Source organism: Callithrix jacchus, chromosome 5 (assembly GCF_049354715.1).
Source record: "Callithrix jacchus isolate 240 chromosome 5, calJac240_pri, whole genome shotgun sequence".
Taxonomy (NCBI): Eukaryota; Metazoa; Chordata; class Mammalia; order Primates; family Cebidae; genus Callithrix; species Callithrix jacchus.
This window is the reverse complement of record NC_133506.1, coordinates 42,414,557-42,438,758: the sequence shown is the minus strand read 5'-3', so window position 1 is coordinate 42,438,758 and position 24,202 is coordinate 42,414,557. Positions and strand designations below refer to the sequence as shown.

The following is a 24,202-nucleotide window of genomic DNA, read 5'->3' as shown; positions in this document are numbered from 1 at the left end:
TGTCCCCGTGCCCTCCTCTCAGAAGGGCCCAGTTCAACACCTTGTCTGCACCTAGAAGAGGCAGGGACTGTATCCCGTATCTGGCAGGTTGCCCTGGAAGGACTGAAGTTCTTCCCTGCAGGAAGCTCCCCTTCCAGATCCACCCGGGCTCTTGCCTACCAGCTTGGCTGGATTTTCCTCTCTGAGGAAGCAGGAGGGCCAGCAACAAGTGATAACCATCCAGAATGCCCCCTGAAGTCAGAACAGTCAGCTTATCTCTTCCCCTCATTCTCCTTGGCTTCTTAAAACCCACAGGTTACTGCTGGAGTAATCACTCATTTCTTTTCTGGGTGATATGGATCTTAAAAAGATGTCTGATGTTGGGGAGCATAGTCTATGATCAGGGTGCTGCCTTGTACCTGCGTGTGGTGTGTTCCCTGGACATCCTCTCTGGGGCACAGGCTCATCTCAACGGGGGCTGAGGTCTGTGCATCCATAACTGCGCCACCTTTACAAACGAGCACCCACTCAATCATCTCCTCTACCTGCTGCTCAGTGCTTCTGGCTCTGACCTGCCTTCCAATGCCTCCTTCCTGCCTGCCCTCACTTACCCAAATGCTCTCTATTCCTATGTATGTCTTGGCTGATGCCATTCCCTCCAGATTCTCACTTTCTGCCTGTTGAAATCCTAACTTTTATTCCCCACCAGCCCAGCTCCTCCAAGATGACGTACTCCATATGGCAGCGTTTTTCAAACTTGAGTCATTCACATTCATTGTCTTTGCCATTCTCAAGTCCTTGTATAATTTTTGACTTAATATTTTTATTTAAAGAATCTCATTCTTTAAAAATATAATTAAACTCATTTAAAGTGAGACACAGCAGCACGTGCCGTATTGTATAGTCCTAGCTACTTGGGAGGCTGAAGTGGCTCACTTGAGCCCAGCCTGGGTGATTTAGCAAAACTGTCTCTCTTAAAAAATATATATAAAAGAATTAAACTCATTTTATTTTTCATTTATTATTAATATTTTTTGAGACCGAGTCTCACTTTGCCCCACAGGCTGGAGTGCAGTGGTGCAGTCTCAGTTCATTGCAATGGCCGCTTCCCAGGTTCAACCAGTTCTTCTGCCTCAGTTTCCCAAGTGTGCCACCACGTCTGGCTAATTTTTTTGTATTTTTAGTAGAGATGGAGTTTCACCATGTTGGTCAGGCCAGCCTCAAACTTCTGACCTTAAATGATCCCCTCCGCCTCCCAAAGTGCTGGGATTACAGGCGTGAGCTACCATGCCCCGCCTCATTTTATTTTTTTATTAAAAAAAATTTCCCCTTGGCCAGGCGTGGTGGCTCACCCCTGTAATCCCAGCACTCTGGGTGGCAGAGGATCACGAGGTCAGGAGTTTGAGACCAGCCTGGCCAACATAGTGAAACCATCTCTCTACTAAAAATACAAAAATTAGCCAGGCATGGTGGCATGTGCCTGTAATCCCAGCTATTTGGGAGACTGAGGCAGGAAAATCACTTGAACCCAGGCGGTGAAGGTTGCAGTCAGCCTGAGATTGCACACTGCACAGAAGAGGCTCCCCTTCTGTTCTCCGTGGTGCAGGCTCCCATTTTGCCACACATTTCATCTCAAAAAGAAAAAAAAAAGAATTTCCCCTGAAAAAACCATCTGCAAGTATAAACTCTCTTTAGTCTTGACCAGCACCCAGTAGGAACAGTAGCTCACAGTATACATTAAAGATGGTGACAGGAACAAATCCAATCAAAACCAAAGCAATGCTACTCAATCCTAGATCAGTACCATTCATTGTGTTAGGGGAAGGGTCTGGCCTTGGGGCAGAATTCCCTTTCCTGGTATCAGCAAGGCTGTCATTACTGCCCTGAAACTAACTGTTCTGGAGGGAGTCAGAAGAGAGAAAAGGAATACTTCTCTTTCTGGGTGACTGAGTGTTACTTAGTGCTTCGGCCATTGGGAAGTCATCTGTTTCTTTAGAGGTATTGCTTGCTCTCTAAGTTCCCTAGTCAAAGCGATTCTCTACATCTCTGGATCTACTTCCGCTGGGTCTTTATCAAGGGGCGGACCAGAATGTAATTTTGCAAAAAGGGCGTGAACGGCATATCTGTTCGCCCAGCGTCGGAAGCCGCCGGGTCTCGTTTGCCTCATTCTTCCCCAGAGGTCTTGACTTGCATCTCCGATGTGAGCCGGTGCTCAGTAAAGGAGGCCTGTGCTGGGGAGATGGAAGATGCAGCCGAAGGGGCCTCAGCGTTCGGTGAGAATGTACTCCTCCAGCGCGGTGTGCTTGGCACGTCCAACCGGCCCTCCGTTCCTGGCTCTCGTAGGTTTTACCCTGAACTTGCTGGCGTGGAGACCCTTGCAGGCGAACCTGAGTGAAATCCAGTTTGTGTTTGTTTTTTCTTCGTGCATTGGCTAGTTGTAGGTAAAGCGCCACCATCCACGACGGCGGGCAGCCAGTCTCCCCCGGAAACGCCTGTGCTCACCCGCTCTTCCGCCCAAACTCCCGCGGCTGGCGCCACAGCCACCACCAGCGCGCCCTCCTCCGTCACCGTCACGGCCCCGGCCCCCGCCGCTGCAGGAAGCCCGGTGAAAAAGCAGAGGCCGCTTTTACCGAAGGAGACTGCCCCGGCCGTGCAGCGGGTCGTGTGGAACTCATCAAGTAAGTTTCAAACGTCCTCCCAAAAGTGGCACATGCAGAAGATGCAGCGTCAGCAGCAGCAGCAGCAGCAGCAAAACCAGCAGCAGCAGCCTCAGTCTTCCCAGGGGACGAGATATCAGACCAGACAGGCTGTGAAAGGTACCGAGCCTCCCCTTCTGTTCTCCGTGGCGCCCGCTCCCATTTTGCCACATCGACAGGAGAAAGTCATTGCTCTTTTATTTTTTTTTTAGTTTTCGTGTGTTTTTCCTGGCCGTTGTATCTTGAAGGCCTCGTGCATTACATTTGGCATTATTTTTAAAAATTGTTTTGCTTTTTTACTTTCAAAAACTTTTTTTGTTCATTTTATAAATGATACATGCATATATTTCCTTGAAAAGAAACTTTTAGGAAGTTTTACATAAAAGTCTATTGTCCCGTGTCCATTTCATTCTCTTCCCTTCCACAGTGGCCAGTATCAACCGTTGTAAAAGCTTTTCTATGCCTGTATGCATGTATATGTATATATACATATCTGTATGTATATATGTGTGCGTCATGCATATGATGCCATCAAATTAGTCTTTTTCTCCCCCTTTTTCTTTTTTGAAACATAAAAATGGTACCATACTTGCTTTTTTTTCACCCATCAGCATGTCTTGGAGATTCATCCATGTCAGCACATACAGCCCCGCCTTGTTCTTTTGGACTGCTGCATAGTATTCCATAGTTTATTTAAAGCATTCCCCTACTGATGAGCATTTAGGTTGCTTTCAGTTTTTTCCCACTGTAAGCAGTGCTGCAGTTAATATCTTTGTATAAATGTCTTTGCGCACATGAGGGAACCTCTTGGAGTTATTTTGGAAAAAGTACAGTGCAAGAAGTTGATAGCAAAGGTTACCTTAGTAACTAGAGATTTCGTCACACACAAAAGATGAGCCAGCCTCAAGAACCACTTGCTCAAGTTGCAGAATCAGAACTCCCACCAGCCCTGCAGGAAGCTCCATCTGGAGCTCAAATTAGGCCAGACACAGTGCTGATCTGACTGGTTGGTACCAGTTTGCCTGGCTTTTGTGAGCATTGATGTAGATCTCTTTCTACCAGGAAACCTGCATTTAGATCCTCAAAGGTTGGGTTCTTCAGCTGAAACTCATAGTGTGCCCTGTTGAGTGGGCTCATGAGCAGCAGGATGTGAGGTTAAAAGGTGGTCTGGAATTGGCCTCCAGTGAAATCCTTCAAAGATGGCAAGGCAGTGGGCCTTGAAAAATTGGACAGGCAAAATGAGAGTACAGTTGGATGAATTTTGCTGTTAAAAAAGTTGGTGGGGCAAAGCTGAGTCTAGGATATTTGAGACTGGGATTACTGCTTTCTGTCTTCATATCCTGTAAGCAGGAGGCTTCCCAGGGGAGTTTAATTGCTGTTGAGAAAAGAGGGTCGGACATGGTGACTCACGCCTGTCATCCCAGCGCTTAGGGAGGCCAAGGCAGGCAGATCGCTTGAGGCTAGGAATTCAAGACTAGCCTGGCCAACATGGTGAAACCCCATCTCTATTAAAATGGGGGGAAAACCCAAAAAACTAACTGAGCATGATGGCACATGCCTGTAACCTTGGCTACTCAGAAGGCTGAGGCATGAGAATCCCATGAACCTCGGAGGTGGAGGTTACACTGAGCTGAGATTACGCCATTGCACTCCAGCCTGGGCGACAGAGCGAGACTGTGTCTCAAAAAAAGAAAGAAAAAAAGAGTGCTGCTAAAAAGAGGCTGATTGCTTCAGATTGTCTTATGTCAAAGTAGAGCCTAGTTAAAGGGGTAAAGACAGATTTAAATCAGTAATATACTACTATAATATGGGCAGTAGTCTAGCATGAACTGAAATTAACTTTGCTTTGTATGGAGGTGACTGGGCATTTTGAAGGGAGAATGAGGGAGTAGGGATGGGAGCTAGTGGGGTCTTAGTAGAGTCAGGGAAGTTGAACATCATAAAAGCAAGGTGAGGGGTAGGTCTTCATGAAACCCATCTTCTTTGCTAACAGGCGCTTCATGAAGTTGGACCTCTACTCCCCCATAGAGACTGGGTTGCTGAGGTCCTGTCTTCAGGTGTTGGCCGGAACAAAAACTGTCAGTTCTCTTGGCAGCATTGAGTTTTCCCAGACAGGCACTTTAAGTGGGGGTTGGGGTCATCCTAGCAATGCACTCTTGAGCTCTTAGAAACTGTCTTTCCAGGGCAAGGTTAGGGCCTAGTCAAGAAACCTGGATAGAGTTTGGTTGAGGGGAGCGTCTTTGTCATTTAAAAGTAGAAAAGCTCTCAGGACATATATTGGGGCTTTGCTTCCACACCACAGCTCTGTGCTGGGATGGGTCCTTCCCATGATCGTGGGGTAATCAGGATGCTTTGCCTTCCTAGCTGTCCAGCAGAAGGAGATCACACAGAGCCCATCCACGTCCACCATCACCCTGGTGACCAGCACACAGTCATCGCCCCTGGTCACCAGCTCAGGGTCCATGAACACCCTCGTTTCCTCAGTCAACGCTGACCTGCCCATCGCCACCGCCTCAGCTGATGTCGCCGCCGATATTGCCAAGTACACTAGCAAAGTGAGTGGATGGGGAGAGCTGCTGTGGAGACGGCAGGCACCTGGCAGGATGTCAGAACCTGGGCCTCCCGAGGGGAAGCGTTGATATCTCAATCTCGCAGGCTCTAAGGAGTGGCTAGGACGTTAGGACCTACCCTCCCCACCCCCACCTTTTTAGCAGACTCTCCAAGACCCCATTCTTTCATTTGGGTCTAATGGAGAAGCATAGAATGGACTGACTCTTACTGCAAGTGGGCTTAGATTCTAAAGTCAGTTCATAAAGTACAAATGACATATAATCAAAATTGCCTTTGAGAATTCAAGTCACGCATTAGGGCATTGGAACACATGACTGATGCTTCAGTGAACAGCTGACCAGGGGTTTGCTTTGCATTTAGAAGACATGTGAAGCAGAAGTGACAGGAGACTTTAAACATAATGCTGGCAAGGTGAGATGCCCACACTTTGATATTTCCAGGAATCAAGATGGATGGGGAGGAGGGGGACTGATTGCACCCCTCTCCCACCTTCCTGCCCTCTAGGGCTCAATCCACATTAGGAGGCATGTGGGCAGGATTGCCTGTTGTGGTCAAACTCAGGGAGATTGTCTCAGCACAGGCTCTTTTCTTCTCTTAATATGCCATCTGCTTTTTTTTTTCTTCTTTGAGACAGAGTCTCACTCTGTTGCCCAGGCTGGAGTGCAGTGGCACCATCTTGTCTAACTGCGTCCTCTGCCTCCTGGGTTCAAGCAATTCTCCTGCCTCAGCCTCCTGGGACTACAGGTGTGTGCCACCAGGCCTGGCTAATTTTTATATTTTTCTAGTAGTGATGGGGTTATGCCATGGGGTTTTAAATGTACTTGAAACACCACACAGCAAGGCCACTGAAATTGGGCTCCTAAGTCGCTGCTACTGTAATCAGTAAGATCTAGTTTGGGGGCTTCTAGTCTTTAAATAAGAACCAGATTGAACTTCTATGACTAAAGAAAAACTATTTTTTTTTTGTTTTAATCTTTATTCTCTTCAGTTATAAAAATACACTCCCTATAAAAGTGTTATGTTATAGAAAACAGAAAAGCCAAAAATTCCCCCAGAATCCCATCATCGGAGATGACTACTCCTCTTTGATAAGCATTCCTCCAGGTTTTCTAAGCATATAGTAATACATAAGCAGGAAAAAGTAAAATCCAACTACATAGATGCGACTACTCTTATGCAAGTTTTCAAATAGTTCTGACGGATAATTACGACCAATTTCTTCAGGGAACTTTAAGCACTAGTTTTCAGAGAAGATTCACTGACACTGTGGGTAGAAAAACCTCTAAGATTTTCTTATCATTTGTAATAAATATTGTTCCAAGTGTTAACAGTAAAATAGAGTTTTTAAAAATAGTAAATAAAGAAAAATAAATGTGATAGAAGAAAAGTTCAGAAAATCATCGCAGTTTCTGAATCATCGCAGTTGGCCAGGCTGGTCTCAAACGCCTGAACTCAGGTGATCCACCCACCATGGCCACCCACCATGGCCACCCACCATGGCCTCCCAAAGTGCTGGGGTTCCAGTCCGTGCCCGGACTGCCGAGTGCTTTTATGGTTGTTGTTGAATTCAGGTAGATACCATCTGCAGTTCTCAGCGTCACGTGAGAGTGCCCTGGATGGATGTGCTGTGTATCTTGTCATTAGACCATGGTGGTAATCACCACCAGAATGTCAGTTCCACAAGGGCAGGGATTTTGTCTATTTTGCTCACTGCTGAGGCCTAGGACAGTGCCTGACATGCAGTAAGTCCTTGACAGCTGGGCTTTCTTTTTATTGGCCTTAATTATTATCAGTAACTTAACAATAGCTATTGATTTTACAATCTACTGGAATTATTTAGTAAATTACTAAGTAGGTAATAATTTATTATTCACTGATGAGTAGATGACTAATACTGATGAGTAAACAGTTCTAGTTTTTGGAAAGAATGAATAAAAATAGTTGTGTATGGTTGTTTCTAGAATTCTTTTTTTTAAAAAATGCAAACTGTCTCATTTTGTTGCCCAGGCTGGTCTCAAATTCCTGACCTCAAGTGATCTTCCTGCCTGGGCCTCCCAAAGTGTTGAGATTACAGGTGTGAGCCGCCACACCCAGCCTGTTTCTAGAAATCTTATAGTCTTAATGATAAAGAATTAGCTTTATTATATTGAGTTGAAGGAAGAGGAATCTATTTTATTTCTGAATGGTGAGAGAAATATATATGAATTTTTTTTTGCACAAATGAGTTTTCATTGGTCATGTTGCTTTCTATTCCTTCTATGTAGGCGTAATTGTTAATGTTGCTGCAGAACAGATTCCCACACAACTTAGCAGCTTTACACAGCACACACGTTTATTATTCTACCGTGTTTGGGGGTCAGGAATCTGGGCACGGCTCCATGGGGTTCTCCGCTTCAGGATCTCTTACAGTTGCAGTCAAGGTGTCTGCAAGGGTTTGGGACTCACACAAAGGCTTAACTGCCATGTGGGCCTCCCCAGCATGGCGGCTTGCTTCATCAAAACCAGCAATGGAGGCTGGGCATGGTGGCTCACACCTGTAATCCCAGCACTTTGGTAGGCTGAGGCGGGTGGATTGCCTGAGCTCAGGAGTTCAAGACCAGCCTGGGCAACATGGTAAAACCCTGTCTCTACTAAAATATGAAAAATCAGCCTGGCGTGATGGTGTGCACCTGTAATCCCAGCTACTCAGGAGGCTGAGGCTTGAACCCGGAACGCAGAGGTTGTGGTGAGCTGAGATTGTGCCACTGCACTCCAGCCTGGGCAACAAAGCGAAACTCTGTCTCAAAAACCAGCAATAGAGAGAGGCTGTTGGCAAGAGGGAAGTCACAGGCTTAGGCCAATCACAGAAGTGACACCCATTACCTTTGCTGTATTCCATTGGTTAGAAGCAAGTTGCTAGGTCAGAGGGAGGGGATTATAGACAGGCACAAAATATCAGTAGGTTGGGATCTTTGGGAGCCTACTTAGAGTCGGCCTTCCCTCCTGGTAAGGTAGCAATGTGTTTACATAGCATTTACTATGGCTAGATGTTGTCCTAAGCACTTTTGGTATGTTACCTACTCAGTCTTTATGACAAATTGATGAAGTATAGATACTGTTATCACCCCAGTTTTACAGATGAAAAAACTGAAGCCCAGTGAGGTTACACAGTGTGTCTAGGTTCACAGACTAGTGAACGGCCAAGCTGGAATTTGAAGGATAGCAGCCAGGCCCTAGAGAGTGTGCACTTAATTTGGCTGTGAGTGACTGTGCATTTCAGACAAGCCTGCTGACCACATATGTTCCTGGTCCACAAACTGTTGACACATAACTTTTTAAAGCAACTCCTCTTCAGATTCAGTGTGGCTGAGCCAGTGGTTCACACTTGTAACTGCAGCACTTTGGGAGGCTTAAGTGGGAGGAACACTTGAAGCCAAGAATGTAAGACTAGCCTGGGCAACATACCAAGATCCTGTCTTTACAAATAAAAAAAAATTAACTGGCCATAGTGGTACATGCCGGTAGTCCCAGCTGCTCTGGAGGCTGAGATGGGAGGATCACTTGAGCCCAGGAGTTTGAAGCTGTCATGAGCTATGATTGCACCACTGCACTGGATGGACAGAGCGGGACCCTGTCTCAGAAAACAAAAAGGCTGGGTGTGGTGGCTTACGCCTGTAATCCTAGCACTTCAGGAGGCTGAGGCGGGAGGATCACCAGAGGTCAGGAGTTCAAGACCAGCCTGACCAACATGGCAAAACCCCGTCTCTTATTAAAAATACAAAAATTAGCCTGATGTGATGGTGGGCACTTATAATCCCAGGTACTCAGGAAGCTGAGGCAGGAGAATTGATTGAATCCAGGCAATAGAGGTTGCAGTGAGCTGAGATTGTGCCACTTCACTCCAGCCTCGGCAAAAGAGCAAAACTTTGTCTCAAAAAAAAAAAAAAAGATGGGAAGGTTGTCATGAGGTACTGAAGATATAACAGCATCAGGCCGGGCACGGTGGCTCACGCCTATAATCCTAGCACTTTGGGAGGCCAAGGCGGGTGGATCACGAGGTCAAGAGATCGAGACCATCCTGGTCAACAAGGTGAAACCCCATCTCTACTAAAAATACAAAATTTAGCTGGGCATGGTGGTGCGCACCTGTAGTCCCAGCTACTTAGGAGGCTGAGGCAGGAGAATTGCCTGAACCCAGAAGGCGGAGGTTGCGGTGAGCTGAGATCGTGCCATTGCACTCCAGTCTGGGTAACAACAGCGAAACTCCATCTCAAAAAAAAAAGAGATATAATAGCACCAAATGGAGACTTTCTTGCTGAAGTGATCTGTGGGATTATTAGGGAATTGAAAGGGGGTAATTTTTTCGTTAGTGGTTTAAACAGGTGTCTGGTGTTGCCTGAATCATCTCTTGTTCTGCCTTCGGTTGTCCCTTACATTACCTTCCATTGATTTGGTCCCACCTGTTAGTTTATGAATGGGAAAGCTGAGGCCTGCTGAGTGGATCAGATGAGTGGTTGGCACAGAGGCTGTTTTCTCAGCCCCTGCAGCCATTTACATTTTATCTTTTGCATCCCCTTTGTTCTTCAAAAAATTATTTAAAAAAAATTTTTGTTTTTAGAGATGGGGGGTACCCTGTTGCCCGGACCACTCCTAAACTCAAGCGACCCTCCCACCTTGGCCTCCCTAGGTAGCTGGGACTTCAGGCATGCAACACTGCCCCCAGCTCCCCTTGAGTCTTTCAGCAAAACTGAGGAATGACTTTGTGTTTTTTTGGGGGGGGGTAGACAGGGTCTCACTCTGTTGCCCAGGCTGGAGTACAGGTGGCATGATCTTAGCTCACTGCAACTTCCGCCTCCCAGATTCAAGCAATTCTCCCTCCTCAGCTTCCCAAGTAGCTGGAATTAAAGGTGCCTGCCACCATGCCCGGCTAATTTTTATATTTTTAGTAGAGATGGGGTTTCACCATCTTGGCCAGTCTGGTTTTGAACTCCTGGCCTCAAGTGATCCACCCACCTCAGCCTTCCAAAATGCTGGGATTTTAGGTGTGAGCCGCCGTGCCTGGCCAGGAATGACTTTTTTGATAGGTGTTTTCTTGGCAGTTAAAAAAAAAATGAACACAGTAACATTTTTTGGGAGCTGATGAACTTTTCCTGCTTCTGAGGTGCCCTGGAGTAGAAGATGAAGATCTGTGTGTTTTGGCAGAGTGGTGTTCTTTACTGATGTCGAAGTCTTTGCTATATTTGGAAGAGTAAAAGGCAGTCCACGAATGCATGATATCTTTGAAATGGAATGTGACCATTGCATTAGCAGTGTATAGAATTTCATATACTTTCTAAAGTTTTCTTGTTAAGCCATTTAGTTGTAATTTTAAAAATGGACCTGGTGGGTGCCACAGAGCAAGGAGGCAGTTGCAGGAGGATGGTGAATCCGTGGAAAGCGCGGCGTTTTTGCTGGCAGCGGCTGGGTGTGGGCTCCGCAGCAAGCCGGGAGCGGAAATCTCAACAGAGATTTTATTTTACTCCCATTTTGGGGTGAATTTGGGCTATTTCGGGGGTTGGCAGCAGTCACACAATTGCATACTTATATGAATGTATTTTTCTTTAAACATAAGATGAATGGGTATTTCTTTGAGATGGAGTTTCACTCTTGTTGACCAGGGTGGAGTGCAATCTGGGCAAACTGCAACCCCTGCCTCCCAGGTTCAAGCAATTCTCCTGTCTCAGCCTCCTGAGTAGCTGGGATTATAGGCACCTGCCACCATGCCTGGCTAACTTTTTGTATTTTTAGTAGAGGTAAAGTTTCACTATGTTGGTCAGGCTGGTCTCGAACTCCTGACCTCAGGTGATCTACCTGCCTCGCCTCCCAAAGTGCTGGGATTACAGGCGTGAGCCACTGTGCCTGGTGAATGGGTATTTCTTTATGAACACCTACTCTGTGGCCGGAACAGAGCCACAGTCTTTGCATGGTTTTCTAGTTTAAGCCTTGTGCATACCCTACCAGGGGGACATGCAGTTCTCGTTTTTTCATGGGGAAACTGAGGCTGAGAGGCTATGGATGGTGAGGCATCAGATATGAGGCTGCTCTTTGTCCTGCCTTCTTTCTGAATTGAAGCATCTAGAAAGTGCTGGAGAGATTTAGCAGCAGTCAAGCCAGGCTGGAGACAGAGCCTGATCTCTTGTCCCCTCCTCTTTCTGCTGTGATGGGGGGAAGGGCCAGCTGGCAGGTGGGAGGTAGAACAGAAATTCATCCTACGAACACATTCAGTCAGCAAACCCCTGGGTGCATGGACCTTAGCTGATGTCACCAACTGGCTGATGCCTTCAGGGGTTAGATAGTTAAGGAAAAAGAAGATGGGGAATGAATTGCAAAGACAATGCCCTGACTGAAGGCATTAAAATGACAAACCACCCATATCTGTACAATGGACTATAAAAAGGAATGAAGTTCTGCTTGCCTGCTGCAGCACAGATGCGTGAGTCACAGAGGACCTTGAGTTGTGTGATTCCTTTTATATGAAATGTCCAGACTGAGCAAATGCGGAGAGACAGAAGCAGATCAGTGGTCGTCAGGGGCTTGGAAGGAGGGGATGGGATACTGGGAGGTGAAGACTAAGTGAGGGGGAGTGGAATTTTTTTTTTTTTTTGGGGTAATAAAAATGTTGTGAAATTGATTGTGGTGATAGATACACAACTCTGAGGTACTAAAAGCCATTGAATGTACACTTTAAAATGGATGGATGGTGTGGTATATGCATATACCTCAATAAGACAGTACTGGATTTTTAAGGGAAAAGAATGAAAATGACAACAGAGTAATCCCTCTCTCGAACCTACAGTGTTGGCCAAATAAAAGACATCTTGGGGCCGGGTGCAGAGGTTCCAGCACTTTGGGAGACCAAGGTGGGTGGACTGCTTGAGGTCAGGAGTTCAAGACCAGCCTGACCAACATGGGAAAACTGTCTCTACTAAAAATGCAAAAAAAAAAAAAAAAAAAAAAAAAAAAAAAAAAAAGCCAGCCATGGTGGCATGCACCTGTAATCCCAGCTACTTGGGAGGCTGAGGCGGGAGAATTGCTTGAACCCAGGAGGCAGAGGTTGCAGTGAACCAACAGAGCAAGACTCTGTCTCACACACACACACACACACACACACACACAAAATCTGGGGGCCACATTTGGCCTTTCCCATTTCAGCTTGTGGGTATGGAAACTAGCTTTATGGTTGTAAAGTGCTATCACCATCCAGTACATGGAATTCGATGGAGATTCTTATCCTGTTAATGCCAGGGTTTCTTATTCTCAGTGTGGATGACATTTGGGGCTCATAGGTGGTTGGTTGGTGGGCAGGAATTCGATGGAGATTCTTATCCTGTTAATGCCAGGGTTTCTTATTCTCAGTGTGGATGACATTTGGGGCTCATAGGTGGTTGGTTGGTGGGCAGGGCCTTCTGTGCATTTAGCATGGTTCAGGCAGGATATTTAGCCGTGTCCCTGCCTCCACCCTCTTGATGCCAGTAGCAGCCCCTTCTTACTCCTGCACCAGTCATGACAACCAGAAATGCCCAGTGTCTCGTGAGGGACAAAATTGCCCTGAGTAGAGAACCTCTGCTTTATACAGACAGATTTTAGGTATTTGTCACCTGGAAAAGCCTCCAAGAAATGATCAGCTGAATTGTTTGTTTTTATCTTTCAGATGATGGACGCAATAAAAGGAACAATGACAGAAATATACAACGATCTTTCTAAAAACACTACTGGAAGCACAATAGCTGAGGTCAGAGATGACATATGAATTCCTTATTTGCTAAGAGTGTTTTATGGGCTGCTGTAAAGGTGGTACCAGGAAGAAGCTTCTTTGGAAACCCTGCTTGGGTCCTGACTCCGGTCACCAAGCTGGCTCTACTGATTGTGAATGTTGATGGGGGTATTTTTTCCTTTGGCCAGATGGCTGGGGCTGTGGAGACATGCCCTGCTTTGTGTGATCAATTCATTTCTAATTAAACAGCCAAAACTAGAGCCTCAGTTCACCTACTGGTGAAATTGGACACTGGTTCTTTTAGCTTTGTGTAAAACTGGCTCCTGCATTTTCTCTGTAAGTTTGACTTACAGAAAAGTCAAACTTCTCTCACATTATGACTTTTTAATACAGGTGCTTCTTGTGGTTCAAGAATTTGTGTGCTGGAGTCTCCATAATTATGTGATTGCCTAGAGAAGAAAGTGGTTAAAACATTTAATTGGCTGGGCATGGTGGCTGTAATGCCAGCACATTGGGAAGCTGTGGGAGGATTGCTTGAGGGTAGGCGTTTTAAGACCAGCCTGCACAACATAGTGAAACCCCATTTCTGCAAAAATATTTAAAAAATAAGCAGGAGATGGTGGTTCCTGGAGGAAGCTGAGGCAGGTGGATTGCTTGGGCCTAGGAGTTTGAGGCTACAATAAGTTATGATTGTGCTACTGTATTCCAGCTTGGGTGACAAGAGTGAGACCTTATCTCTTAAGGAAAAAAAAAAATTAAGCTATCCACTTACAAAGCGTCTACTTATAAAAATATACCTCCCTGAACTTCCCCTTTAGGCTAATTCCCTATCAGGACTTGGAGTGTCGGCCACTTGCTGGTTGTCTGTGGATGGTACAGTATGAGCCAGATGTAAACAGGTTATCAGGTGGAATGACAAGTGGCAGGACTTTCGGAGGTCATATTGAAGGTGATGTTGGAGAACTGCAGGAATCCTTTGCAGAGCCATTGACCTTTTAGGACTTGGCAGCATTAGGCTGGTGCTTAGGTGAAGAGGAGAAAATCTTCAGAAAGGCGACCTAGTGGTCCCTTCAACAGAAAACATTATGAATGCAAAGATTTAAGAGAGGCCCAAGAAAAATCAAGGAATCCCCTTGAATAGTTTTGCAAATATGACCTTTATGATTATACTTTGGACATCAAATAAGAAGGGAAAAAATAATGCTTTAGAAACACCTTCATTCTTGTTTGTACATTATAAGAATCAGAGTGTAATTAAAAATACAGGTTCATGGCTGGGTGTGGTGGCTCACGCCTGTAATCCCAGCACTTTGGGAGGCCGAGGAGGGCAGATCACGAGCTCAAGAGATTGAGACCACCTGGCCAACCTGGTGAAACCCCCCCTGTCTCTACTAAAATACAAAAATTAGCTGTAATCCCAGCTACTCAGGAGGCTGAGATGGGAGAATCACTTGAACCCAGGAGACGGAGGTTGCAGGGAGCTGAGATCGTGCCATTGCACTCCAGCCTGGTGACAGAGCAAGACTCCGTCTCAAAAAAAGAAAAAATGGGTTCATAATATTTCACCTGAAACCTTGGGTCCGGATGTATGCCAGAATTTTTTGGATTTTAGAGAGGTAATATGCAGTCCCCCACAATTAGAGACACCATTTCTGCAGTGAAATGTGATTGTTCACACTACATGAATAAATCAGGTTTCCTCAGCCTTAGCACTACTTTGCATCAGGTGAGTTTCTATTGTGGGGCTGCCCTGCACGTTGTAGGATGTTCAGCAGCATCTCTGTCCTCTACACACAGATGGCAGTAATGCTGCTCAGTTGTGACAACCACAAATGACTCCAGACATTTTCATGGCAGGGCAGAGTACGCGAAATTGCCCCAGTTGAGAACCACTGTGATAATTAAACACTGTTTGTTACTATTTTTTTAATTAAGTTTTTTGAGACAGTGTGTCGCTCTGTCACCCAGGTTGCTGCACAGTGGCATGATCTTGGCTCACTGCAACCTCCACCTCCTGGGTTCAAATGATTCTCGTGCCTCAGCCTCCCAAGTACCTGGGATTACAGGCATGTGCCACCATATCTAGTTAATTTTTGTATTTTTAGTAGAGATGGGCTTCTCCATGTTGGCTAGGCTTGTCTTGAACACCTGACCTCAGGTGATCTGCCCACCTTGGCCTCCCAAAGGGCTGGGATTATGCGTGTGTTGTGCCCGGTCAGAACACTGTTTAATTAGTTTCCTATTAGATCAGGTCAAGTTTATTTTTCTATTTTCCCTTCTAAATGAGTTTGGCCCCAAAGTGACACCTCCCCTACCCAGAAATACCCTTTGGTTTTCAGAGATGTCTGGCTTTAGAATTTTAGGTGAGTAAGTATGGATGCTAAATGATCCCCCATATTGTTATGTAAGAGAGGAAATCTAGCTATCTTCGTATTTGTTTCATAAAGACCAAAATCCTAATCAAACCTTTAAAATTATATATATGAAAGTCTGGTCCTTGTCACTTTAAGTGGCTTCTTTTTGTGCCAGCATTTCTTGGAATCGATGGCCTATGTATGCTTGGTTTTCTGAACCAGCGTTTCTGATGACCTTGGGTTCACCCACTGGTGTGCACCTCTCTGGACTATAGCTGTGGGAAGGTTAGCATGAGTCCCATACTCCTTACAGCCAGCCATGGCTGAGCTTCTGAGCCCTGCTGGTGAATTGAAGGAGGCAGCTTTTTAAGAGTCTTGTTCTCCCTCTTCCAGATCCGCAGGCTGAGGATCGAGATAGAGAAGCTCCAGTGGCTGCACCAGCAAGAGCTCTCCGAAATGAAACACAACTTGGGTAAGGCCTGACACACTGGTCTAAATGGAGGGGGGTTTTGAGTGTGAACTTCTTTGCACCTCTGGAGTCAAGCCCAGATGTGAATACAGTTAAAACTAGGCTAGGATTGTATGACTTAACAAGGGAGAACGCAGAACCCTGAGAGTGGCCTGGAGAAACCAGGTGTAAGACTGGGTATGTTGGTGGGAGCCCCTCTTTCCTCAGTTCAGAACATCAGCTTCAACAATAAAATGATGAGGACTGGTCAGACACAGCAGCTCACACCTGTAATTCCAGCCCTTTGGGAGACCCAGATGGGAGGATTGCTTGAGCCCAGGAGTTCAATTCCAGCCTGGGTGATCTGGCAAAACCCCATCTCTACACAAAATTTTAAACCATTAGCTGGGCCTGGTAGTGTGTGCTTGTGTTTCCAGCTGTTTGGGAGGCTGAGGAAGGAGGATCACTTGAGCCTGAGAAGTTGAGGCTGCAGTGAACTGTGTACCACTGCACTCCAGCCAGGGCAAACAAGCAAGACCCTATCTCAAAAAAATAAAAAGTAGGCCGGGCACGGTGGCTCATGCCTATAATCCCAGCACTATGGGAGGCCAAGGCGGGTGGATCACGAGGCCAAGAGATCAAGACCATCCTGGTCGACAAGGTGAAACCCCTTCTCTACTAAAAATATAAAAATTAGCTGGGCATGGTGGCACATGCCTGTAGTCCCAGCACTTGGGAGGCCGAGGCAGAAGAATTGCTTGAACACAGGAGGCAGAGGTTGCGGTGAGCCGAGATCACGCCATTGCACTCCAGCCTGGGTAACGAGTGAAACTCCGTCTCAAAAAATAAAAATAATTAAAACAAGGATCACTATAGTAGCTCCTGCTCTTGAAGCTTATAACTTTGTACATTTTAAATACTTTTTTATGAATTAACTAATTTTATTACAGAAGCTCTGGTGATAAAGGATCTGTTAGATCCCTGGTTTTTCCTTTTTTTTTTTCACACCTGCGTGCCATGGACCTATCCCCTGTTTTCAAGTGAAGAACCTGACATGTTAAGTTGTCGAAAGTCACATGGCCACAGTTCAAGTCTGGACAGTCTTCACCCTGTTCGTCATTGAATGCTGGGCACTTTAACAACATCTGGTTGCTTCCCACGCACCGCTCAGTGTGGAGAAAACTTCATTGGTCCCTGGATTAGATAGATGTTTTGGCCTGTCATTCTGTATAGATAAGCTTTTCACTAAAGGTAGAAGCGATTGCTTCAGACCCTCACATAGTATCAGACAGGTTGCTGGCAGCCAGCAGGAAAACTCTTAGGTTGGGGACCCAGGCCCGAGCATGCCTTCCTGCTCACCTGTGGTCTACGTCTAAGCCACACCTTATGGACTTCAGTCTCTTCAGAGCTGCCTGGAGAGGATCCCGTGGTTCATTCTTTTTAGACGCTTATTTGGATGTTGTTGCTTCTTCTCGTTTTCCTTTTTTTTAAGGCAGAGTCTTAGTCTGTCTTCCAGGCTGAAGAACAGTAGTGTAATCTCAACTCATTGCAGCCTCTGCCTCCCAGGGTCAGCCTCCCTAGGAGCTGGGATTACAGGTGTGCGCCACCATGCCTGGCTGAGTTTTGTACTTTTAGTAGACATGTGAAAGGGGTAGAATAGTAGTACTTATCCTGTAGGATTATTAGGATGAGGATGGTGTGAGTTAATAGTTATAAAGTACATAGAACAGTGCCTCCATGTAGTTAGTAGGTGCTATATGGGTATTTGTTAGGGGGAGAAAGGCTTATGTTAATGAATCATTGGACAGAAAGTGAGTTTGGTGGCGGCTGTTTCAAGGGTTACTTTGAAGAATTCCCAGAATGTAGTCTGGGGTTGAAAATCCCCTGGGGCTGGGGTTATCTCCACACTGGGCACCTCACATTCACTCTCAACAGGCAGCACCATCTGGTCGCTATGATGAATGTCCCGTTTATAGATGAAGACTCCAGCTAGGTTATTGCTCACATGCACACAGCCAGGGTTTTTCCCAGGCAGGTCTTGCACCCTTGTCTGCCTGAATCTGGGGGCAGGAATACTCCCATGCCCCAGGCTGCGGTCAGGTGATGAGCAGTGTTCCTTCCCCTCCATCAGAGCTGACCATGGCGGAGATGCGGCAGAGCCTGGAGCAGGAGCGGGACCGGCTCATCGCCGAGGTGAAGAAGCAGCTGGAGCTGGAGAAGCAGCAGGCGGTGGACGAGACTAAGAAGAAGCAGTGGTGCGCCAACTGCAAGAAGGAGGCCATCTTTTACTGCTGTTGGAACACCAGCTACTGCGACTACCCCTGCCAACAAGCCCACTGGCCCGAGCACATGAAGTCCTGTACTCAGTCAGGTAATGCCCCATGGGGCTGCCTTCTGTTCTGGGCTGCAGTGGCTGGGCTTTGCTCTCCCCTGTGGACCTCAGGGGTCTCACGGCTGATTGAGCAGGGAGCTTGCCTGGCTCCTGGTCACTCTCACTCAAAAGCAACTGTGTTTCTTCTGGTGAGCAGTGTGCAGGCGCGTGGCTGGGCAGATGCATAGCTTAGACATGAGCCATGGGCGTTTTGAACCTTTGATCTTTGTAGAACCCTTGATCTCTTCTGAGGCCTAAAATGTCAGTAGTTTGAAGTTGAGACACTCTTTTTTTTGGGGCAGTAATGGACTTGTGATTTTAAATAATAGGGATTCCCAATTTCTTTAAGTAAAAAGTGTTGGTTTGGAACTAACCTGTGTTTTACACTGCTGTAATATTTATAATCAACCTTTCTAACATAGAACAAGCAGTCCTCAGGCCTAGAGCCTCCAGCAGGAAGCACTATCTAGTTAGAATTTATCAATATTATTTTATAAATTATTACTTTTAGACAGAGTTTTGCTCTTGTCCCCCAGGCTGGAGTGCAGTGGTGCAGTCTTGGCTCATTGCAGCCTCCGCCTCCTGGGTTCAAGTGATTTTCCTGCCTCAGCCTCCTGGGTAGCTGGGATTACAGGCACATGCCACCACGCCCAGCTAATTTTTGTATTTTTGATAGTGGGTTTCACCATGTTGGCCAGGCTGGTCTTGAACTCCTGACCTCAAGTAACCTGTCTGCCTTGGCCTCCCAGAGTGCTGGGATTACAGGCGTGAGCCACCATGCACAGCCTATAAGTTATTTTTTACAGTTAGCTTTCATTTATGGCAAATGATACTACATTTGTATGCTTGGAATTAAACACTTCCATTTTAAAGAATTTCAAGTGTCACATAAATAATACAATCAGGTAGTATGTCTGCAGATTGGCAAAATTTGCAGAGGTGGTGTGTAAATGACTCAAGTGTGAGAACCTTGACCAGAGGTTGAGTGAATATTTTAGGCTTTGTACACCATGTGGTTTTTGTCCGTACTACGTAACTCTGCTGTTACAGTGCAGAAGCAGCCGTAGATGAAATGTGAATGGATGGATGTGGCTGTCCACCAGTAGAAGAGTCGTCGCTTGCCAGCTCTTGCTCTAGACAAATCTGTTAGTATTTATTAAATGGCAATATTGGAGCATACCTTGCTCTGTTCTTTAGTCTTCAGGGAGATGTCTTTTTTGTAGAGACTTTTGATCTCTTCCTGGAGTAAAGTCTCCTTGTATTTTCCCTAAGTTCTGGAATGTGTCTGATGAGCCTGTTGCTGTTTTGCCAAGATGGCCAAAGTGTCCTTCAGGCCTTCCTTTTTTGTGACATAATTACATCTGTTCTTCCTAAATTCCTCCCAAACGCCCTGTTTTTCTGTGTGTCCAAGTTTCTGCCACCTCCAGATGCTCTGGGCCTCTGACAGCATGTCATCTGTCACATGGTTTTCCTGTCCCACCTTAGAAGGAAGCAAGTCCCTGGGGCTGAAAATCCAGGTCTCCACCTAGAAGTGATTAAATAGAGTAACTCTAAATCAGCAGTTGCAGGCTGGCTCTTGTTAATGGGCTTAATTTGTTCCAAGAATATATTTTCATCTCCAGAATGATTTAATAAAACTTGAATTGCTAACCATTAAAAATCAACATGTTGACTGGAAGTGGTGGCTCACACCTGTAATCCCAGCACTGTGGGAGGCCAACGTGGGCAGGTCACTTGAGGTCAGGAGTTCAAGACCAGTCTGGCCAACACTGTGAAACCCCGTCTCTACTAAAGACACAAAAATTAGCCAGGTGTGGTTGTGGGCACCTATAGTCCCAGCTACTTGGGAGCCTAAGAATAGAATCTTTGAACCTGGGAGATGGAGGTTGCAGTGAGCTGAGATCATACCACTGCATTCCAGCCTGGGAGAGAACAAGATTTCATCTCAAAAAAAATCATGTGTATGTTAAAATTAGGAATTTCAGCTTCTGGAAAACTCTGGCAATCCACCTCCCTCGAGCCTACATCCTACCCAAGGGTAGGGCTAAGCCTTGGGTGCTACGGGGTGCAGGACGGAGCTCCAGGCATGTTTCAGAATTATCATACTGTGTGTACACGTGACATCTCTGCCTCTCCTTTGTCCCCAGCTACTGCTCCTCAGCAGGAAGCGGATGCTGAAGTGAACACAGAAACACTAAACAAATCGTCCCAGGGGAGCTCCTCGAGCACACAGTCGGCACCTTCAGAAACGGCCAGTGCCTCCAAAGAGAAGGAGACGTCAGCTGAGAAAAGCAAGGACAGTGGCTCGGTGAGGATCCCCCCTTGGCTTTGGCTGGTGACATCAACCCTTTGTGCCAAGTGGACTTAATACCCCATGTCTGCCACCCCTGAAAGTTTCATGTTGTGGGAGGCTTGTCTGGAGGAATGCAGAGTCTTAACCAGTGTGCCAGAATTTCTTGTAGGTGTGTGGGAATATGGAGCCTGAGCTGGTGTGTGTGGGGCCTGGCACCTGCCCCCCAGTATTCTCCCCTGGGGACTCTCAATGTGTAGAGTAATGTTGCCCAGAACTTTCTATGATGAAGGAAATGTTCTGTACCTCACATCCATATGGTAGCTGCTAGCCACATGCAACTTTTGAGCACTTGAAATGCAGCTAGTGTGACCGAGGACCTGATTTTACAATTTAATTTAATATCAATTAATTGTGATTTTAGTAGCCACCTGTGGCTAGTGGCAGCCATATTGGGCCATGAAGGTTTCACCTCCTTGTTTGCCAGGGTGTGATGTATATGACATTGATGGTATGCAGAGATTATTTTTGTGAGTATATAAATAGTTTACATTTTTAATCATTGTATATCTATTTCAGTGCATGTTAGCAAAAAGGTAAATCATTAGACTGTCAGTTAAAACATGTTTTCACTGATAGTATTGTCTAATCAGAGACTAGCATCAATTAAAAGCAAACTGAGGGCTGGGCGCGGTGGCTCACGCCTGTAATCCCAGCACTTTGGGAGGCCGAGACGGGTGGATCACAAGGTCAAGAGATTGAGACCATCCAGGTCAACATGGTGAAACCCCGTCTCTACTAAAAATACAAAAAGTTAGCTGGGCATGGTGGCGTGTACCTGTAATCCCAGCTACTCAGGAGGCTGAGGCAGGAGAATTGCCTGAGCCCAGGAGGCGGAGGTTGCGGTGAGCCGAGATCGCGCCATTGCACTCCAGCCTGGGTAACAAGAGCGAAACTCCGTCTCAAAAAAAAAAAAAAAAAAAGCAAACTGATAGAATTTTGAAGTAAGTAAATCTGGAGAGGGGTCTGTTTGTGGAGTTTAGGGAACACTGAATGTTGGAGGGTTCTAGGGTGGAGTCGGGTCACCCTGATGCTGTGTTCTAGCCTGTTCCGTGTGGGAGATGGCACCAGGGTTTGGCCACCTGGCCGCCCTGTGCCCATCATTCCCACCTGACCGTGCCAGGCAGAGGGCACTGAGATGCTTTGGGGGCAGTGATGTAGCACCCTCGTGGCTCCCTGGATTTCCCTGCGGGGACTCGATTGGCCTCAGTGCCTTGAGTTCATCTTTTTCTTGTATTTCTAGACCCTCGATCTTTCTGGCTCCAGGGAGACGCCCTCCTCCGTTCTCTTGGGCTCCAACCCAGGCTCTGGTATGTTGCCCCCTTGTGGGCGAACTATACTTTCACATTTCAGATGGGCAGATGGGGAGCATTGGAAGGGTTTATTCCCGTGGTTTTCAAAGGATTATGGATCCTTAGGGGTGGCTGGGGTGGGTTAGTGGGGGTGAGGGGGTAGTTGAGCATGTTAACTTTCGAGTACGTCTGTCCATGTGGACAGAGGGTTCTGTTACTGACCTGGGGTGGGGTAGAAGAAGTGCATTTGGACTGCGTAGTCTATTTGCTCTCAGGGAAAAAATGAGCATGGTAAAAGGCTTGATTCAGAGGTCTTAACACCTGTGTATGGTAGATGAAGGTGCTCAAGCCTTTGAGAAATGAAGGCAGTGCTTAGGTGAATGATCTTTCTGTAAAATCCTTTGCTTTTGGGGAATCACCTGGCAGGGAGATTTGGGGAAATCTGAGACTTGACATCGGGAGTTTTTCTTCTGTGAGGTTTGAGCTGCTTTCCTTTCCATAGACCAAAGTGTCTCTTTCCTGTACTTTGTTAAAGCAGTTTTAGGTGATTGCAGAAGGGTTCGGAGAAGGTGCCTAACTGGAGGAAGACAGTTTTACTTCCGTCAGGGTTTTTCCTGGCACCACAGCTCCAGAACCTTTCTCCCTGCTGATTCTTTTGAGACAGTCTCACAGCTGGAGTGCAGTGACGTGATCTTGGCTCACTGCAACCTCCATCTCCCAGGCTTATGTAATTCTCCTGCCTCAGCCTCCTGAGTAGCTAGGATTATAGGTGCACACCACCATGCCCAGCTAATTTTTGTATTTTTAGTAGAGATGGGGTTTCACCATGTTGATCAGGCTAGTCTTGAACTCCTGACCTCAGGTGATCCACCTTCCTTGACCTCCCAGAGTGCTGGGATTACAAGCTTGAGCTACCAAGCCCAGCCCTCCCTCCCTCCCTCCTTTTGACAGAGTCTTGCTCTGTCACCCAGGCTGGAGTGCAGTGATATGAGCTCAGCTCACTGCAACCTCTGCCTCCTCAGTTCAAGTGATTCTCCTGCCTCAGCCTCCTGAGTAGTTGGGACTACAGGCGTGCATCACCAAGTCCAGCTAATTTTTTGTGTTTTTACTAGAGACAGGGTTTCATTGTATTGGCCAGGCTGGTTTTGGACTCCCAACCTCAAGTGATTCACCCACTTTGGCCTCCCAAAGCGTTGGGATTACAGATGTGAGCCACCGTGCCTGGCCGGACACCTGTGTTCTGATGCAAGTTTTCCTTTTTTTTCATCAGCCTATGATTCCACTGTCCATGGTGGCCATTTCTCAAGTTCTCTGCTCTGTTTAGGACCTCCCTGCACCTCACGCTGCATCACCATCCTGGGTGCTCAAGGCTGCCCCTCTGCGGGGCCTCCGTGGTGCGCTCTGTCCTTCCCTCCTGACATTCAAGGCATCTGCATTCTTTGTTGCAGCCAGATTTCTCACTCTGTACTGCTTTTCTTCCTGGGCACTGTAATATACTCATGTATCTCCAAGTGCCTTCCTTGACACCTTGCATCTCCAATAGAACATTCTGTGACAATGGCCATGTTCTTTTATTTGCACTGTCCACTGTGGTGACCACTGGCCACCTGTAGCTACGGAACCTTTGAACTGTGGCTAGTGTGACTGAGGAATAGAATTTCACATTGTGTCTGATTTTAGTGGTTACCATATTGAATGGCACAGCTCAAGACCCGTCCTGTCTCCTTCCTCAACCCAGTTAGATGTCTCCTCAAGGGTTGCTATTCTCGAGCTAGGTGCACCGGTAGTCCCAGCTACTTGGAGAGGCTGAGGCGGGGGTCACTTGAACCTACGAGTTTTGAGGCTGCCGTGAGTGACTGAATAGCCACTGCACTCCAGCTGGTCAACAGAATGAGACGTCATTCTAAAAAAAGAGGCTGGGTGCTGTGGCTCACGCCTGCAGTCCCAGCACTTTAGGAGGCCGAGGCAGGCGGATCACCTGAGGTGGGGAGTTTAAGACCAGCCTGACCAACACGGAGAAACCTCATCTCTACTAAAATACAAAATTAGCTGGGCATGGTGGTGTGTGCCTGTTATACCAGCTACCTGGAAGGCTGAGGCAGGAGAATCACTTGAACCCGGGAGGCGGAGTTTGCAGTGAGCCAAGATCACGCCGTTGCATTCACATGCTCCACTGCTCATACGACAGTTTCTATCCTGAACTCCACTGTCCCCATAAGTCATTAACAGGCCTGCACATTTTTATTTTTAAATGTTGCTTTGAAACCTTTTTTGTTCTTAAGAAACAGGAGTTGCCCAGGCTGGCCTTAAACTTGGCCTGAGCTCAAGCGATTCTCCCGCCTCAGCCTCTTGAGTAGCTGGGATCACGGGCATGTGCCACCATGCTCAGCAGCCAGACGTTTCTTAAAA

At 46.6% G+C, this 24,202-nt stretch overlaps 1 protein-coding gene across 50 annotated transcripts in view; it reads left to right on the top strand.

Moving 5' to 3' along the window:
- Positions 1-24,202, top strand: part of ZMYND8 (zinc finger MYND-type containing 8) — a 138,161-nt gene that overhangs the window by 108,473 nt on the left and 5,486 nt on the right. For 27 of the 50 annotated variants that reach the window (XM_078371849.1, XM_078371845.1, XM_078371837.1 and 24 more), the window contains 7 exons: positions 2,415-2,795; positions 5,040-5,230; positions 12,916-12,996; positions 15,726-15,804; positions 17,912-18,151; positions 20,299-20,459; positions 21,745-21,811. In XM_078371849.1, coding sequence (XP_078227975.1) covers positions 2,415-2,795; positions 5,040-5,230; positions 12,916-12,996; positions 15,726-15,804; positions 17,912-18,151; positions 20,299-20,459; positions 21,745-21,811 — 1,200 coding nt within the window. The remainder of the gene's footprint in view (positions 1-2,414; positions 2,796-5,039; positions 5,231-12,915; positions 12,997-15,725; positions 15,805-17,911; positions 18,152-20,298; positions 20,460-21,744; positions 21,812-24,202) is intronic. The other 23 variants (XM_078371859.1, XM_078371855.1, XM_078371851.1 and 20 more) reach the window with 1 other exon arrangement.